The 20,762-nt window shown below is 31.8% G+C and overlaps 1 protein-coding gene across 2 annotated transcripts in view; it reads right to left on the bottom strand.

The window, feature by feature from the left end:
* LOC115874529 (actin-histidine N-methyltransferase) overlaps positions 1-20,762 on the bottom strand; it is a 76,218-nt gene that overhangs the window by 7,291 nt on the left and 48,165 nt on the right. Inside the window, exons 4-7 of one of the 2 annotated variants that reach the window (XM_030889698.1) lie at positions 19,477-19,591; positions 16,583-16,710; positions 7,453-7,652; positions 599-880 (exon numbers count right to left, since the gene is read on the bottom strand). In XM_030889698.1, coding sequence (XP_030745558.1) covers positions 603-880; positions 7,453-7,652; positions 16,583-16,710; positions 19,477-19,591 — 721 coding nt within the window. In that variant the 3' untranslated portion in view covers positions 599-602. Of the gene's footprint in view, positions 1-439; positions 881-7,452; positions 7,653-16,582; positions 16,711-19,476; positions 19,592-20,762 lie in introns of those variants that run through there. The other variant, XM_030889697.1, reaches the window with a different exon arrangement.

Genomic DNA, 20,762 nt, shown 5'->3' with positions numbered 1-20,762 from the left:
TAAAATTTTATGTTGATAATTCTTAAATTATTAATTTTAAAAAAATTATACTTAAACCATTAAATTCTACGTAAAAAGGTGCTTTGGAAGTGTTTTCATAAAAATACAAAATTTTCCATAGCAAAAAAGTTACAGCCATTTGTTAAAAATGCATATTTTTGAAAAACACCCCGTAACTCCGAAACGGTAACAGATATTGATGTGCGGTTTTCACCATCATGTTTTTGATGAAAATTGAGCTCCAGACACCGATATTAGTTTTTGTCTATCTCCTATAGAAAAGGGTGTTTCCATTTAAAAGCGTCGAATTTGACCCACCCTGTACAAGAATATGTGATTGTCATGGCTGCGAGAGAACAAGATCGAGAGAAAAAAAAAATATTTGCAAAAGGTGGCAAATTCCCATGTAATTTGTATGGGAAATGAATCGTCTTTGGGGCAAAGTTTAATGTGAATATTAAGGGTTTACAATGATCTGTTATTTTCTTTTAGACAATCAACTAAAAATTTAGGGGGCGTCGGGAGAGAAATGATCAACTTGGTAAATAACGGATACTCTAAATATGCAGGTGTAATATACACAACTCAAAATACATACTTATCTACTTTTGTATCATTTCATCGACGTAATTCAAACAATCTCTGAGAATTGTTTTTTCGCAAAGTCGCATCTTGATGGCCGTCCGCATGTTATTCCCAATTTTCTTCGCGGAAAGTAGTTTTTGGTCTTCCTCCAAAGTGGTCTTGTAGGAAGACAGCAGAAGATTGAGCCTGGCCTTGAGAAACGCCCAAGACTTTAACTCAAGACTGGTTTCAAGACCGCACTCCTGGTACTGAAGGTCTGAAGATTTGTCAGATTCGAGCCAGTGTTCTAGCTGATCTAAAATGAATTAAAAACAAAAGCAAACTTTTAAATCGGGATACTAGCGAGTATAAATCTAAGATATTTTAAGGTACTGATTTGAACGTCGCAAAGCGGAGTATTAATTAGGTTATTTATTTATTTTTACAGGTAAGAAATCTGTTCATGAGATGAGCAATAGTTTAGAAAGTCTTTGTATTGTCCTGATCTATTATCAGCTGAAAATTGTTCGTTCTGATTTCCTCTAGCTTTGGTTTCGGCTGTAAGGTGTAAAAAAGCAGGTAGATAAAATTTATGTAGGGGTGGGAGTAGTTTTCTCCCTTCCAAGTCAAACGTTATAGCACTTAGCAAAAGATAGTCACCCAAACTTTCATTCAAATCGGAATAACGGTTCTTAAGATAGATTCCAAAAATACGTAGTATGTAGTTCTATGTCCACGGAATATTGGGACACCCTGTCTATACAGGGTGGTCCGGACTATATTCCGGAAACTTCGGCAGCATATTCTGCAGATAAAAATAAGTAAAAAAGTTCGTATAAATGTATGTCCTAAAATGCTTAGTTTCGAAGATACAGGGTGTAGAAGTTTCATTTTTATTTCAGTTTTTTCCAAATAATTTATGAAGTAACGTCAATATTCGAATGAAGATTGGTGTCTGTGAGTTTTTTGACATGGGAAACTTGATTTTGATGTCAATATGACTCCTACTTGTAGAGGGCGCCACCTACATATTTTTTAACTGGTTTCAAGAATAATAACTTCTCGTCCATACTGGTATAGAACTACTGAGTAAAAAAATATACTTTTATGAAGTTTTTTACGTAAAAAAGGTCTCTTGGTAAAAATCGCTAGAAGTAATGGTTTTCGAGATGTTTGAAATCGAAATGATCAATACCTGTCATCATTGACATAAATTAAACATGTTGACTAAATAGTTATTAACTGATATCATAAATTTGAAATGTTTTTGTGCCAAAAGTTCAACAAAAACTGTTTTATCACTATTTTTCTCGCAGAAAAATTTATGATCAATTAAAAAAAAAATAAAAATTTCCCAAATTTATTATTTCAGTAAAATAACTATCTACTCAACGTGTTTATTTTTGTCAATAATGACATGTATTGACTATTTCTATTCTAAATATCTTGAGAACGGTTGCTCGTAGCGATTTTTACCAAGAGATATTTTTTACGTAAAAAGTCACGGAAATGTATATTTTTCCACTCAGTAGATTTATACAGGTACGGACGAAAAGTTATTACGCTTCAAAACAGTTAAAGCATATGTAGGTGGCGCCCCCTACAAGTAGGAGTAATATTGACTTCAAAATCAAACTTATCATGACAAAAAACTACCCAAGAGACCCAATGAGACCCAAGGACTGTATATATTCTAATGGACTGTTCGATCGCGTCAAATCGCCGCTGTCGTAGTTGCCGTGGAATGCTACGTCACGCGCTGACCAGCGCTCCACAGTGCGGCGGATGGTTATTCTAGCGGGACAAAATCTCAAGAGCAATGTTTGGGACTTAAAATCTAAGAACGTAGCAAATGGTCTAATATATAGCAACTATATGGTTAAATTTATTTATTTATTAACAACTTAATTTATTAATAAATAAATACAAGATAATAAAACTATGATATTATTCGTACATGACACACAAAAACCGTATTGTAAACTATTGCCAAATACATAAAATTGTGATATCAAAAAACTCTTTAACAGTTTTTTTTAATTAACTTGTAATCTTGTGACACCCTCTATAATTTATTTTAAAAAAAAAATATATTTTATTTTGAAAATAATAAATAAGATAGATATTTTAATTTTAATTTTAACACTCGGTAATTGTAAATTCATATATAGTAAGTATCTAAGACAATTTTTTAAACTCAGTGCCTTTTGATGGAGTTGTTTTGTTTTTATACTATCCGATCGAAATGAATCTTTTTGGGCATTCACCTGTTAAGCTTGAACTCCCTGTGACTGTGACTACCTGTGTTGGTAACTATTGGTAACTCAAAAGATCTACATCATTCAATCGATATTTGAAAAAAAAAGTGAAAGTTTGATATCTGCAGAACAAAGGCACGAAGGATTTTAACAAATAATATACTTACAGTCGAAAAGTACATACCTTTGGCAATCTTCAACATAATTTGGCTTTCTAATAAAATGTATAAGCACTTGTAAATATTTTGTTTTAGTATGATCTCTGCCTTGCTGAGCAGAAAACGACCAAATTTTGTTGATAAAAATGTATCGAAATACAAAGAATATTCATGCATTTTTGTATCAATTGGAATGTCTACTATTTATTCTTATCAGTACACATTTTTTGGCTTATTTCTAACCAAACGCTTTTGTCCCGCTAAATTTATCTTCCAACGCACTGTGCGCTCGTCCGTCAAATGCAAAAATAACTGTCACTGTCTAAAATATTTAGCGCCTAAAAAACTTCAACTCGGTCAGTAGATGACGTAAAAAAACTGACAGTGCAGGAAGATAGGAATCGAACTATCCTTATCTCTATAGTATCCTTGCCAGAGACCAATTTTAATCCAAATATTGACGTTACTTCAGAAATTATTTGAAAAAAAATCGAAATAAAAACGACACTTGCACACCAAACTACACCCTGTATCTCTGAAACTAAGCAATTTAGGACATACATTTATACGAACTTTTTTACTTATTTTTATCTGCAGAATATGCTGCCGCAGTTTCCGGAATACAGTTCGGACCACCCTGTATAATGAGTGATTTCTAAGAAATAAGCGAAATACAATAATTATCAAATTTAGAAGGAGACAAAAAAACAAAATTATTTTATTGCATTGGATAAATTTAATAAAACCTATTTTTGTGTGTCTCTTTGACAAACTTCCCGACCTAATAATTTTCTCCAACTACGTATAATAGTGAAAACATTACAGCACACATTGAACGCTATTTCTAATTGGTTTAATTAAAACTTGGTAATTAGCAAACGATTAGAAACCGCTCTCAAATATTCGTTCCCTTTACATATGCGTCGCCGTCGATCAGCCCTTGGCGTTAAAAGCCTTCCTTACGCTTGACAGCCCCTTGACGAAATAATCGATTAATTTTAACGAATAACGGTGGTAAATACTGAAAGTCAAAAGACAAGCATAGTATCGTTAAGGGATGTTTGTGTGTAGTTCATATCAAAAGAGCCAGGAAGAATCTCTTTTAATTACCTTAAAGTTTGAAAGTTGGGCTCTAGTGGCCACTAGATGACGTTGTTTCGAAATTCTCCAAATAATAGCGATATTTTAAAATTATTTTTGTTGTTTTGTAGACTGGAAAAAAATGACAAAGCAAAATTGTTGTATTCTTAAACGGCCAAAACTACAAGTACAGGGTGGGTCAAATTCGACGCTTTTAAATGGAAACACCCTTTTCTATAGGAGATAGACGAAAACCAATATCGGTGTCTGGAGCTCAATTTTCATCAAAAACATGATGGTGAAAACCGCACATTAATATCTGTTACCATTTCGGAGTTACGGGGTGTTTTTCAAAAATGTGCATTTTTAACAAATCGCTGTAACTTTTTTGCTATGGAAAATTTTGTATTTCTATGAAAACATTTCCAAAGCACCTTTTTACGTAGAATTTAATGATTTAAGTATAATTTTTTTAAAATTAATAATTTAAGAGTTATCAACAGAAAAAATGATTTTTTATTTGGGACACCCTCTATATTTTTAATTAACTGAAAAGAATTTAAAATTACCTTTCCAAAAATATAGCACGCTTGATATTTTGTTATAATCGCCTTCGAAATACAGAATTTTAAAAGTTCGCCACTTTTAACTAGTAGGCTTTGGACCCCTTATTGATGATATTCCCTTATTGGAACTCGAAAACATATTATTCCAGCAAAACGACGCACCGCCTCTGAACGTTGAAGTTATCAGCAAATTTTTGCAGCCAATTTCAAGAATAATTGGATAGCTAACCAAGATCTCAGCCGTTGGCCGTCGAGGCCGCCTGATTTGTGCCCATGGATCTAATCCTATGGATATATTTGCGGAAGAATAAAGGTTCCTTATTCTTCCGTATAATCTAGACAAGAATTAAAAATACTTAGCAGTTATAAGAGGGTATCTTTCACCCCTACTGAGTTTATGAATTCTGCGAGAAATTTTCTGAAACTGCCCCGTCTGTCCATAACAGAAGAGTGTCGATATGTCGAACACCTGTAGCAAAATCTCATGTCTTGGTTTGCTATTTATTTTTATTGTTATGAGATATAGTTTAAATGTGTTGTGATTTCGGTTAAATATATTTTAAATTGTTATAAAATTCTGCATCTCTCATAGCAAATATTATTTTCGTTTTAATTGATGCTCACAGCTAGAATTTTTTGCATTACAGCCGGTGCCGTTCAAAGACTACTTATTTAAAGCGGGCCAATTTTTATATACTCTATATTTCGCAGAGGAATCGAGCAAAATATCAAGTGTGTTATATTTTGAAAGGTAATTTTAAATTCTTTTCAATAAATTAAAAATATACAGGATGTCCCATATAAAAATCAAATTTTCTGTTGATAATTCTTAAATTATTAATTTTAAAAAATTATACTTAAACCATTAAATTCTACGTAAAAGGTGCGTTGAAAATGTTTTCATAAAAATACAAAATTTTCCATAGCAAAAAGTCACAGCGATTTGTTAAAATGCATATTTTGAAAAACACCCCGTAACTCCGAAACGGTAACAGATGTCGATATGCGGTTCTCACCATCATGTTTTTGACAAAAATTGAACTCCAGACCCCCGATATTAGTTTTTGTCTATCTCCTATAGAAAAGGGTTTTTCCATTTAAAAGCGTCGAATTTGACCCACCCTGTACACATAATGGTTGTAGTTTTGGCCGTTTAAGAATACAACAATTTCGCTTTTTCATTTTCTTCCAGTCTACAAAACAACAAAAATAATTTTTAAAATATCGCTATTATTTGGAGAATTTCGAAACAACGCCATCTAAGCCCAACTTTCAAACTTTAAGGTAATTAAAGAGATTCTTCCTGGCTCTTTTGCAAAAAATTATTTGTTCCAATCATTAAGAGTTCCCGAGTATGTTCCCGACCTAAAACCTTGAGAATTTTGTTTAATAAAGTACGAACCTAAAGTATATACGAGGATTTATTTACAGAAAAATATTTTAACTTCTATAGGGTTTAAAAAAAGTGTTAGTGGGTCGGAATTATTTTTAAATGGAACTCCCTGTATATTAGAGCACTTTTGGCTTCCTTTTAGATTAATTTACATAATTCTAAGATATGAATAAATATATTTCGATAATTTAGGAGATATTAACAAATAAATAAAAATATTAATTTTTCAGCCTTTTTATATAAATTATTAAAAATACAAGAAATGTCCTGAAATCAAAACTATACAGGGTTGTTCACCACATATGACTCGGAGTATTGTAGCTAAACGATTAGATTTTTACAAATTGTAAAGTTTTGGGTTCGTTTATTCATTATTCATTAAAATTATTACTGTATTTTGACAAAACCAAAATATTTCAAAAACGGTAAGGTTTAAGTGTGATAAACCTTAATCAAAATTACCTTTATTTTAATCGTAGAAACTAAAATGAAATAATATACAGGGTGTTCCATTTAAAAAAATACAACTTTGATATTTTTTATTTATTTAGGACACTCTGTATCTTGTAAAAATATTTTTAAATTGTAGCTCTAATAGTCCTTCAACGAATCCAAAATTTACAATTTGTAAAAATCTAATCGTTTAGCTACAATACTCCGTGTCGTATGTGGTGAACAACCCTGTATATGTGTTATTTACTTTAGATGGTCTATTAAATTATTAATTTTAAAAAAATTATACTTAAACCATTAAATTCTACGTAAAAGGTGCTTTGAAAATGTTTTCATAAAAATACAAAAATTTCCATAGCAAAAAAGTCACAGCGATTTGTTAAAAATGCATATTTTTGAAAAACACCCCGTAACTCCGAAACGGTAACAGATGTCGATATGCGGTTCTCACCATCATGTTTTTGACAAAAATTGAACTCCAGACCCCGATATTAGTTTTTGTCTATCTCCTATAGAAAAGGGTGTTTCCATTTAAAAGCGTCGAATTTGACCCACCCTGTACACATAATGGTTGTAGTTTTGGCCGTTTAAGAATACAACAATTTCGCTTTTTCATTTTTTCCAGTCTACAAAACAACAAAAATAATTTTAAAATATCGCTATTATTTGGAGAATTTCGAAACAACGCCATCTAAGCCCAACTTTCAAACTTTAAGGTAATTAAAAGAGATTCTTCCTGGCTCTTTTGCAAAAAATTATTTGTTCCAATCATTAAGAGTTCCCGAGTATTTTGTGTAGAATCAAATAATACATCCTAAATCCAATGACAATCAGTTTCAATGATTTAATTATTTCTTCATTTAAAATCGAAAAATATTATCAAATTGCATTACTTTAAAAGAAATCCTATAATCAACAAAAATCCAAACCACCCAAAAACATTATATTTAAAATAATAATTCTTGTTTTCTTTGTATTACCTGCGTCCATATTAAACACCCTGAGAAATGCAAGCAATCTTCCATCTACAGGTCTCGGGCCTTTTTTTATGGAAAACTCTGCGGTACTCCATATGCCCAGCTTGTTCAACAGTTCCTTGCGTTTTTCTTGCAAAGGGTCTGATTTGCTAATGCCCAATCTGATCCAGTAGAGGTCGTTCTCGTTCTCATTGTAAACGAATCTAGAAAACACAAATACTTGGTAAAGTTAACAATAAAAAAAAGGTATATTTTTTCAAGATACATATACCGGGTGCGTCTCAAAAGTGGCTCACCGCTATAACTTTTTTATTTTTTCAAATAAAGAAAAACGAGATTTGGTATGTTAGTATATGACATAAATTAGGATTGATTGACGTATTCAATTGTTTTTGGTCACTTCCTGTTTCACCGGAAACGACTACAACTTTTGATTTTTAAATGACACCTTCGGTATTTTTTTACTCTATTCGATAGAAAATGACACTCTAAATGGAATGACATATTGTCAAATTTTGACATTTTCGCATATGGTTTATTTGAAATTGTAACATGCTGTTTATAACGACAATATGACTCGAAATACCAAGTGTGTGGTACCATATTATTCGTAAAAAAATGTTTTTTCCAAATATGCTAACGAGCCACCCTTGTTCCATTTGAAAAGATATGATTAAAAATACGATTTGGGCATCTTTTAACCGGCCAGGACAAGACAAAAAAAATATAAGACGATCAAATCTATTTTTCCAAGGGTCCTTGATTAAGAATTCGTGTTTCTAACGCAGCCAAGGCACTCTAGATTGAAATTTAAAATAAGATTTCTTTTGAGCAAAAATGTCAAAAGTTGACATATGATACGTCATTCTATTCAGAGTGTCATTTTCTATCGAATAAAGTAAAAAAATACCGAGGGTGTGATTTAAAATCAAAATCCAAAGTTGTAGTCATTTTCGGTAAAACAGGAAGTGACCTAATACAATTGAATACGTCAATCAATCCTAATTTAAGTCATATACTAACATACAAAATCTCGTTTTTTATATGAAAAAATAAAATAGTTATAGGGTGTGAGCCACTTTTTTCTTATCTTAATTATATAGAAAATTTGGTTCAAAATGACGTAAAAAATACTACAGTTAGACCTTTTTGGTTTTTACCTTATTAAGTAATTGTTATCAGGTAGTATTTGTTAATTTTGAAGTTTAACTTGATATAATGTCATTTTAACAGAACGTCAACGGTTTTTGTAGACGTATCTGTTTTAAAAAAATTAAAGTGTTCTCGAATAGTTTAATTTAAATATCAGTTTTTTTCTTTATTCTTTCTATTTTTTTTTTGCTTCCGACGACGGAAAGAGATAAACTTTCCGAAACGTTAAGGTGCGTATTCATTATCCGAACGAACGAACGAACGAACGAACGAACGAATGAAAGTGCGGTATATTTAGACGGGGACCGAACGCATGCGGCCGTTCGTTCGGTCGTGCGCTCGACCATCCGCTTCGAGTCGGTACACCAAAGGCGTTCGCCTGCGTGCGCTTTCAGATTTAAGGTGCGTATTCATTATCCGAACGAACGAACGAACGAACGAACGAACGAACGAACGAACGAACGAACGAACGAACGAACGAACGAACGAACGAACGAACGAACGAATGAAAGTGCGGTATATTTAGACGGGGACCGAACGCATGCGGCCGTTCGTTCGTTCGTGCGCTCGACCATCCGCTTCGAGTCGGTACATCAAAGGCGTTTAGACGTCATGGTACAAAGAATACAAGGTATGATCGATAGCGGCTCCAATTTCGTTCAGTTCGCGCATACCACCTGTGACGTCACTAGGAAAATGAGGAATAAATAAAAAATAAAGAAAGTTGACAGGAGATCTGCATTTTTGAGGTTATGGTTAAGAATTTTTTATTTTTAAGACTTTTTAGTTCGTTTAATTTAATAATTACTAAAACCAGCAGTTCCAAAAATATATTTAAAAATAATAATTATATATTAACATGGATTTGGACGATAATAGGTAAAAATACTAAATTTATTTCTATATTCGGTATAAAATTGTTTATTCGGTTTTTAGTTTGCGATGTTTATGGTAAATAATTTTCATTTTTATTGCCTCTGAATTCACATGAGGACAGAGTTGAGGATATCTATGGAAAAGTAACCACAAGAGGAATTGTTACATCATTTAAAAAATATTGGGAAGTTTATTGTTTCCCATCGAAAAGTAGAAAATGCCAATGCAGATGAACGTATTGTAATTGTGATAGAAGTAATTCTAAGGGTGAAGTTTATTATAATTAGTGGAAGTAATACCAAGGGTGAAGTTTATTATAATTAGTGACCTCTGCTTCTTTTTATATGTAGAAGTTTCTGGTTTTGAGAATAAATCGGTTGAACGACACCCAAAATTTAAAGGAAGTATTTGCATACCCAGAATATGCCCATCAAGGATTATATAGCTCAAATTTCCTTTAATGGTAGGCAATTATTCAATGCAAATTAACTTTTTAAGTGACTAAAATATTAAATAGTTTACAATATGGTATATCACTAAAAATATATTACTTTTAGGTACAATTAGGGCCCGATACATTTCAAAAAGTAGAATATTATTTTATATTAAATGAGGTATTGTACTAACAATCAATTTATATTAATAACGGAGATTAAAAAATAACAGAATAAATAGTTCTTTTCTCTTATACTACAAAATAAACTATAGAATACAACAGTATTTAAAAAAAAAAAAAGTGATGTTCCGGCCGAGATTCGAACTCCGGTCTCTCGCTTCCTAGCCCGACTCCTTATGCACTGCTCCATAGTAACTTGCTTAGCGATAATTCAATGACGGTATATAAACAAAAAAAAAACAGGTTTATAACAATATCTTGACGATTTGAACTGGCGCGCGAATGAAGAAATGCGTGCGGTCTTCTCGTGCGGTTCTATCGTGCGGTCCCCGTCCATACCACTAGCGTACGTTCGTTCGTTCGTTCGTTCGTTCGTGCGGATAATGAATACGCACCTTTAAGCGTTTTTTTGTTCGTTAGGAATTTGTATATCTGTAAACTTAACTTCTGAGAAGTAGTTTCTGTTTGGGATTAATGCAGAAGTGTTTTTTACAAAAAATAACTATTTTATTTTGTAGATTTTTTTGCAGTGGCGAAATACCCATAGAGGATTTTTTGGAGAGATGAATCCGCCCCACATAGGTATAGACAAAGAATATACCTAGCTATTGAGTAGGGCTTGTTTTAAATGGATCGAAGCGCGGGCTCTTTAAATGAGCGTATTTATTGAATTTACTCTAAAATAATTAAATTTGATTATTAAATCTTATTTTTACACAAATTCAATAATACTAATAACAAGTATCGTTGTGATGTGTAAAAAATAAGATTTAACAGTATAATTTATATAATTATTAAATAAAATTAAAGCCAAACATGTGAAATATTATTTATTATTTAAAGTTTTTATTTATAAGTCAAATATTTAAACATCGTTTATTATAATAAAACAAGACCAACGTAATACGCCCAAAGTTTTGTAAATGGAGTAAATATAAATAGGTACTTAAATGATGGCAAAAATAAAAGACTTACATTATATTTTTAGGGCCACAAACAAAAGAAATTGTCTAATTAAAACACATATAACAAATTATAGTTTGAAAAACATTTTGATAATCATTTATTTGATAATATTATGATTGGCGTTGGATTGGCGCTATGACAACGACAATATTTTTTGAAAATTTGACAATAATATGACAATGGCCGTTGGAAACTATGGAAACTACAAAAAAATTCTGATTTAACGCCATCTGGCAATAACTAGTAGCAACTTCTTAACCTAAAAATTAATTGCACTACCACCTAATGGCTAGGGCTGAAACTATTTTATTTGAGATTTCCGTGGAAACGGTGGAACCGCTTTTGCTATTTCACTTTCCCGCCCCTGGGTATAGACATTTTTTAACATAGTAGAAATGTCAAATATCAAAACATCTAAAAATAAATACATAATCCACTTTTTTAGACGTTTATGTAAATAAACATTGAAATGTTCTCAAAATAATATGTAAATCACCATAAACGGTACATAAACGTAACGCCACACCACCTGCGATTACATTCCATTTCCGCGTTCGGCCGTATCTTGACCAATTCGGAACATGCCTTAATGCCATTAGAAAATCCATTTGCGACATTCGGTTTATATAACAGATTTTTGCGATTACATTTTATAAACTATTTACGGAGCAGTATGTGCATTTTTTCGTTTATACGTAGGTACATATACTTAGAATTTTCAACACGTAACGAATCGTTAGAAGAGTTATTCGCATTTCTGAATTTTATTAAGGAAAAAGTCAGTAAAATGACTGTAATGCCATCTGCTTGTTGTCTATGTGGTATTACAAAAAGTTATTTTTTCTTTCATGTGTTTAAAGTATTAAGGTCCATCTACACATAACGTTTTATTTTAACGTGTATTTTTTTATAATGTTTTTTCATAATGTAATTTTAAAATTTTAGATGGGGGTGGCGCCTCTCATACGCCACGGAGACTCCAAGGAGAATGAATATATAGAGAGGTCTACAGGGTGTCCCCAAAAAAAGTTACATATCAAAGTCGTGTTTTTTGTAACGGAACACCCTATATATTAATTGATTTTCGGATTCTGGGAGAAAAATAAAGGTGAGTTTTATAAGAGAAGTATATGACTAAAATGTAAGATTTTTGATATATTTAACATTTTCTAAAAATGAAGAACAAATTTTAAATTTCAATAAAAGCTACCTAAATTGAAATTTACCCGGTACAGCCTAATATGTAGTTAAATTAACTATTGTAGTTTAAATTAAATTAAAACTTGGTCCAAAACGTTATACAGGGTGAGACAAAATTAATATTGAACATTAGTCACCTTAACATGTTACTCTTTTCCGAAAATGCAATCTTATCCTACATCAGAAAGAATTAATATGGTTCTATTAGTTTCACAATTCATGCACGCACACTGCATTCGTCAATTAATAGAACACTTAAATCCTCCTGATTTTATCTGTCTGTTTTTTTATGGGGATATGTTAAAGAGAGTGTTTAAAAAACTCGACGAACTATTGTCGACATCATGAGAGAAATTATTGTACACTCCACATATGCCCTTTAAAACGAAGAGATCCTTTTGAAATGACAATCATTTTATGCAGTTAACAGGAAAGGAAGCATTTTGAGCATTTGATTTCATCTAGCTAATTTTTGTCACATAATTATAAGTTTATATCTCGTTTTAATTCTGTAATAATTAAAATATATTTTAAACCTGTATCTTTTTATTACCGTTGAGTATTTTACTCTACAATCTTTAATTTTTGTTAAATTAACAAAAGATATATCACACAGCCACCTAGATTTTTTTCAAATAATAAAGATCTACTGACGCAAAATCATGAAAATTAAAATATCTAGGAAAATATGCGTCTGAGGTGTAGGCAACCTTAATAATATTTTGAAGATATATAAATTCCCCACCGAACACCGGAAAAATATACTGGGTGTTCCATTTAAAATAAAGGAGTAACTTGCTTTTAAAAGTGTCTAATGTTCCATATTAATTTTGTCTCACCCTGTATAATTTTTCGGGTCAAATTTCGATTTGGTTTAACATACAAGGGTTACTGTAATTAAATATCAGGCTATACAAGGTCAACTAAAACTTAGGTAGCTGTTATCGAAATTTAAAATTTACTCTTCATTTTCACAAAATGTGAAATATGTCAAAATCCTTAAATTTTAGGTATATGCTTCTTTAATAAAACTCACCTTTATTTTTTTCCTAGGATCCGAAAATCAATTAATATATAGGGTGTTCCATTAGAAAAAACACAACTATGATGAGTAACTTTTTTTGGGGACACCCTGTATAATTCTATATATTTTTATAAAATACTTTCAGTTAACCTACATACGCTGCCAAAATTTCATTTCGATATAAACTACCGTTCTCCTTGGAGCTTCCGCGGCGTATGAGAGGCGCCACCCTGTATATGTTATATATGCATTTATATTTTTGTGACATTATTATTTATGTGTATTTTAAATCTTACCGTGGAAAATTTGTGTAAAGAAAATTGACTTGAAATTAATTCTTAAAAATCAAAAATTAAGAAAATAAATAATATGTTGAATAAATAATAAGTTTTTGACCAGCACAGGTAATTCAAGGTAAACATTCGTATCACAAATTGAGGCGTGCTCTTCCTGTATCTTTTTTAGGTTTTCTGAACAGGTCTTCTTAATTTGATTAGCCTTCAAAGGCCGTCATCTCTTTTGTACAAGAGCGAGTCTGTCATAAAAAAGGATACGCTCTTCAATAAAAAAAAAGGACAGACACTTAAAAGGGTAGGTAGAGCCAAGAAATATGACTGCTTTATTTAACTCGGAAGTAACTTTGAAGGGACAATTATATTGCTTGTTTTATACATTTTATTTATTCAATAACATGGTTTTTATGAACATTTTGAGTGGATATTATATTATATTTTTATATTAATAATAATACCGTCTTTTATTGTCCAGAAGGTCATAATATTCCTAATACAAGACAATTTTGTAACAAAAATTCATATACGCATATTTTTATTGTTATGTGTATCTTAAAACACTACATATTATTATACCAGGTGACTAAATCAAAGTGAAATAAATAAATCAAACTAGTAGTTACACCATAACTCAAGAATGGCTGGACAGATTTTAATAATCTCTGATTTGTTGGTTGTGCCTCCGCCTCGAATAGAAGAATAACTATTATAATAAAATATCGGAAAATTCACGGAAAAAAGTTACACGGAAAATTAATTTTGAGAAAATTAATCAAAACACGCTGTAAGCACACCTGTTAAATTATAGTATACCGCTATTGTTAAGTTTATACCGCCGCGCCGCCGCCGTCAGCGACAAATTAATTTAATTTTCCACCGGCATTTACAGATATATGGAAATATTATGCCGGTATGTAGACGTATCATGACGGTATTTTTTTGTTTCCAATTTTTACACCTTTCAGGCTACTGCTTACTGCTTTTGAGCCATTTCCTATACCTTTGTAGCTATTGTGACCGAAAAATAAACCATGCAATCAAGCACTATTATATGTCGAAAATTTATGTGTTCTAATGTTTCAATGCTCTTAAATCTGTGTAGAAACGGTTTTAAAGCAGAAAAAAGTTCTTTTTTTTCCATAGCAACTGTTAAAATTGCCTTATATCTATCAAAAATAGTAGATAAAGTAGTACTTTAACCGCAAGGGTAGATTAAATGATACTTTAACAGCGAGGATAGGTTAAAAACTTTATTTCTTCTTGCGCGTTTTTTAATTGCTTCCATTTTTGAAAAAAATTGTATTCCTTTTCATAAGTTATTCGGGATTTAAATGGAAGTAGTTTGGATATGGCGTTTGTCGCCTCAGCCTGAATATCTGTTGGTAATTTACTTATTTCGTTTTGAGCCATTTCTGGCTCCAATTCAATCAGCAATCGACACAAAAGAGAATTAAAAAATATTGATTTAAAACCATGGTACAAAGAATACAAGGTATGATATTGCGCAGGTTGGTCGCTACGTCACAGGTGATAACAGGCGCTATTGGTCAGCACGTTCCGCGCGCCAGTTCAAATCGTCAAGATATTGTTATAAACCTGTTTTTTTGTTTATATACCGTCATTGAATTATCGCTAAGCAAGTTACTGTGGAGCAGTGCGTAAGGAGACGGGCTAGAAAGCGAGAGACCGGAGTTCGAATCTCGGCCGGGACATAACTTTTTATTTATTTTTTTAAATACTGTTGTATTCTATAGTTTATTTTTGTAGCATAAAAAAAGAACTATTTATTCTGTTATTTTTTAATCTCCGTTATTAATATAAATTGATTGTTGGTACAATACCTCATTTAATATAAAATAATCTACTTTTTGAAATGTATCGGGCCCTAATTGTACCTAAAAGTAATATATTTTTAGTGATATACCATATTGTAAACTATTTAATATTTCAGTCACTTAAAAAGCTAATTTGCATTGAATAATTGTCTACCATTAAAGGAAATTTGAGCTATAATATAATCCTCGATGGGCATATTCTGGGTATGCAAATACTTCCTCTAAATTTTGGGTGTCGTTCAACCAATTTATTCTCAAAACCTGAAACATCTACATATAAAAAGAAGCACAGGTCACTAATTACAATAAACTTCACCCTTGGAATTACTTCTATCATAATTACAATACGTTCATCTGCATTGGCATTTTCTACTTTTCGATGGGAAACAATAAACTTCCCAACATTTTTTAAATGATGTAATAATTCCTCTTGTGGTTACTTTTCCATAGATAACCTCATCTCTGTCCTCATGTGAATTCAGAGGCAATGAACATGAAAATTATTTACCATAACATCGCAAACTAAAAACCTAATAAACAATTTTATACCGAATATAGAAATAAATTTAGTATTCTTACCTATTATTATCGACCAAATCCATGTTAATAGGTAATTATTATTTTAAATATATTTTGGAACTGCTGGTTTTAGTAATTATTAAATTAAATGAACTAAAAAGTCTTAAAAATAAACAATTCTTAACCATAACCCCAAAAAATGCAGATCTCCTGTCAACTTTCTTTATTTTTTATTTATTCATTATTTTCATAGTGACGTCACAGGTGGTATGCGCGAACTGAACGAAATTGGAGCCGCTATCGATCATACCTTGTATTCTTTGTACCATGATTTAAAACTGACAACTAAAAAGACAGCTGTATTTATTTGTCAAATTACATAGAAACCACCGCCAACCCAGCATAATATTTTTTCTACTCGTAATAAATTCCTTGAAATAATAATTTCTGAATATTTTTTAAAACGTAACTAGCTATAGAAAAAAATATTCATTTATACACGACGATAAAATTGCATTATCGTCTCCCGAATTAATCTTTTCGGTCGACGATAAAATACCATTTTATCGTCTTGTATAAAAAATAACTACTTTTGTAAGTGATTTCAGCTAAAAAAATCAGCCCCATACTACAAGCAGCAACGAAAACTTACCCATTATGTATGAAAAAATCCGAATTTGTCCTAGGACCGTAGAAGATAAAAAGTTGTTCGCCGGCTTTAAAATCTCGGAAAGCCAGACTTTCACTGCGATCTAGTTGAGGATTGTAATCGGTCGAAATCTAAAAAGAACAAAAAACACCAAATTTATATAACTCGATAAAATGCAGCGATTTATATAACGATAGGAAAATATGAGTATATATTTAATTCTAGTCTTGTCAACGTTTTTAATCTGAGTTTACTCAGTTTTATTCAAATTATCCAGCTTTCTATTCTGTAATTGATAATAATGTAAGTTAATACATAACAATCTTCACTTATCTTATGTTTCTTTAATGTCATTTCATTATATATCATGTCATTTAACATTATAATCAAAAAAAATATAGTGAACGGGATCATTTTGTTTGAAAAATTGTTGAAATTCAATTTCAACTTTGTATAAACTTTATTACAATGGTGATTTGTTCACCTTTGAAGTGTAACAGACACAGCGAGAATAAAGAACCAGGAATTACTTTTCTAGGTACATAAAGTTATCTTAAAATCACTTATCTTCACGACCTCAAATCCAAGGAGGCAATAGAAAAAGAGAGACATTATTCTCTATTATAGATTCGGGACAACACCGGCATCAGGTCTAAGGAGGTGGATAAAATGGAGACAGATCCTCCAGCCTCCACCTCACGGGTATCTCAGCTAGCGATGGGAACTATCGAATGAATTAGACTATCGAATGGTTAATGAATGAATGATTTCAACTATCGAATGGTTTTATTCGAATAAAATCATTCATTCATTTGTATACTAAAGCATATGTGACAACCTCGCCGTGCGACTAAATGGTTATCGTTGAGCCACGACTATAGAATGCTTTTGATAAATGAAATTTAGTATTCGTTTGATTTTTGTATGCGTCAGTGCATTATTAGTTCTTCCAAATTCTTATAACTTCGGCGTATAAATACTGTGCTATTTTTGCGTTTATTAAAATAGTTAAAATACTAAAATAGTAGTTATTTTTTAATTTTATTTATTGACGATTGAGTGCATGTGCAGGTGGTCAAAATTTTTCCGAAAATTTGTGTGATTTTCCGTAGTCCGATCTTTCAATTATTTAATTTTATATGGTCTATTTTTTAATGGGAAATTTTGAGAAGTAGCAATCTTTAAGAGAGATGAGATGAACTTACAATTAATTTTAAAAATACATATTTGTATTTTAGATGTTTTAATAATATGAATTAGTTGAACTTAATAATCATATTTAAGTAATGTGGTTAAGTAAATGGTGTTATCGAACTCAAACTATGGGGTGAGAAAATTAAATTGAAAGTTTTATACGTGCCAATTTAAAAAAAAAGTTAACGATGTTTGTATTTTGTTTATGCTAATTCTCTTACATGTAGTTTTTGCGAAGAAATATTTCATTTATTTTTTAAAGTAAATGCCAGTAAAAGTAAATATAATTTTTAAGTAGTAATATAAAGCACCTAATATAAATAATTTTGATTTCTAATTTTTTATTTATATTTTCCTTCCATTACACTGCATGCTTAGAAAATTAATAAATGTTTATATTTCATGATTTTAAAATTTGTTGTTAATATAACAAATTAGTTCTGTAATTATTATTATTTAATAAACCAACGTTGCTACACACAAAAAATTTAGAGACTATATTATTTTTAAAATAAATAGGATCTAATGTAAATAATTTTGACATCTAATTTCTTGTTTATATTTTGCTACTACTTAAAAAAAATGTTTATATTAAATGATTTTAAATTTTGTTGTTAATAGGTATAACAAATTATTACTGTTATTATTATTTATTAAACCAGTCTTTGCTTAAAAACATTAAAAATCATTCTCCTACATCCAAAATAACAAGTATTATTGCAGTGTAACAACAGAATAGTAATAAGAAAAATGCAGAATATATAGACATACTATCCCTAACTAACTAAAGCCAAACAATAATATTCTTTGCTAATATAAACTAATACCAAAATATGGCAACAGCGCCCTTCATAATGTATTTTCTGTGTAAATACTAGCACCTCAATAAAAAAAATAATGTGCCCTTATCTATATCTGACTCCGCAAAAAATCAAACATGCCGGCTTCTTTCATAGCAATGCCACCGACCGCTGTCGGGTTTCTCGGAAAGAAACCTACGTCGCCGGGCGACAACTAAAATTCAGTTAATATTTTATTATAATCGATCCTGACGAATAAATGAATTTCATAAATGAATGAATTTTATAAATGAATGGTTTTTGCTGCCGAATTACTAGAATACAATATTTCAAGGCAGATGACGGATCTATTCGATAATTTTTATTCGAATAGTTTTCAACGAATGTTTTCTTACTAACTATCGAATTATTCGAATGAATTGCAACTATTGAATGTTTCGATAGTATTCATTCGATAGTTCCCACTACTACTTAAAATCACTTATCTTCACGACCTCAAATCCAAGGAGGCAATAGAAAAAGAGAGACATTATCCTTTATTATAGATTCGGGACAACACCGGTATCAGGTCTAAGGAGGTGGATAAAATGGAGACAGATCCTCCAGTCTCCACCTCACGGGTATCTCAGCCGGAAACAAGCTCCTCAACTGTAAAAGGCACGGAGGGCCAAACCTCAACAGTGGAAGGATATATTATTATACCCTCGTAGGAGATAGATGTCCACTCCTCGGAGGAAGAATATCTGTTATCAAGAGAGGATAGGAAATACCCTGTCCGACTTAAAACAGGAAATAGAACTCCCCATGTATGATGAGTTATAACTCAAGAAAAAGAGACACATTAAATCTTTAAGGTCCCAGTGATTAACCCCTCACACTCGTTCTACATTCTACATCACTTACCGTTCCATTTGAATGATTGCACATGTCCCAGAGTGGTATCAGAGAGTTGATCATGGTACTGCCATCTTCGGACGGTATCATGTTCTGTCTGGTCATAACCGTGGATACAGCCCAACTGCAATAAAAAATACGCCTTCATTAAAATAAGTTCAAAATAAATTTATAATATTCATAGCGAAAATTTAAACATTTTTAAAATAATATAGATTGGATTTCATCTTACTCTAATACCGTCTGATCGAAAAAAAAACGGGGTTAAAGGCGGCTGGGGAGTAACAATCGATGAGAATTTTGACGAGGTCAATCTCTGGACGTCATTTACTAAAAATTGACATAAAACTTGTCAAAAATCAACACTAATTATAGAGAAAAATTAAAAAAGGATAGGACGTTTCCAGATACACAAATCTATTTCCAAAAAATACATTTTCTCGAATTTTAAACTACACTACTTAAAAATAATTTTTACTCAATATAAAGAAAATATTACAAAAATAACGAAGAGTACAGGCCAAGTAAATGACGCCTAGGTCTTGACCTCGTCAAAATTATCATCGATTGTCAATCCCAGCCGTCTTTGACTCTGTTTTTTTTTCGATCGTAAAATACCAATAATGATATTGCAACTGACTACAGGCTAAACATTTTTGTAAAGTTCAGCAATGTCAACTTGACATGATCATCGTCTGGCAATGCCTAGGTGAACTGCGAACTCTGGCACGAAGGAACAGAATTAAATTATTTGGCAACGAAAAAGCCGATGAGCCAGCTAGGCAAGAATCATCGGCATCCTATCTTGGTCCAGAGCCAGTACTGGGAATACCCAAACGTATGGCCCGTAGTGCACTAAAACTCTGAATCAGGGAAAAGCAGGATGTCCACTGGAGAAACAGACAGAGGCACAGGCTTGCTATGCCTGTCTGTTTTTATCAGGCCTTTATCCAAGGACCTAACTCTAAAACCGCAAAAGAACAGCTAATGCTTCTACAACAGGCCTCTTGACAGGACTCATGGCTGTCAAGTGTTACCTGAACAAGCTCAACCTGTATCAAGGAAGTCTTTGTTGCAGACTCTGCGATAAAGATCAAAGATCCTGAAAAGCGGAGCACATAATATGTCATTGCGAGGCTCTGGATAGCAAGCTACACATTTTATCTGGGAAAGCTAGGCTAGAACCGGAGGAACTATGCTCCCATCCTATCAAGGACCTGCATAAGTTAGTGCAGAGTACAGGAGAATGGGTGTAGATATAGAAAGGGGACAAACACAGGCCGAAGTGCTAACGG

The sequence above is a fragment of the Sitophilus oryzae genome, unplaced genomic scaffold (genome assembly GCF_002938485.1).
Source record: "Sitophilus oryzae breed Bouriz unplaced genomic scaffold, Soryzae_2.0 scaffold_1297_pilon_pilon, whole genome shotgun sequence".
NCBI lineage: Eukaryota > Metazoa > Arthropoda > Insecta > Coleoptera > Curculionidae > Sitophilus > Sitophilus oryzae.
This window is presented reverse-complemented; position numbering and strand designations above follow the sequence as displayed.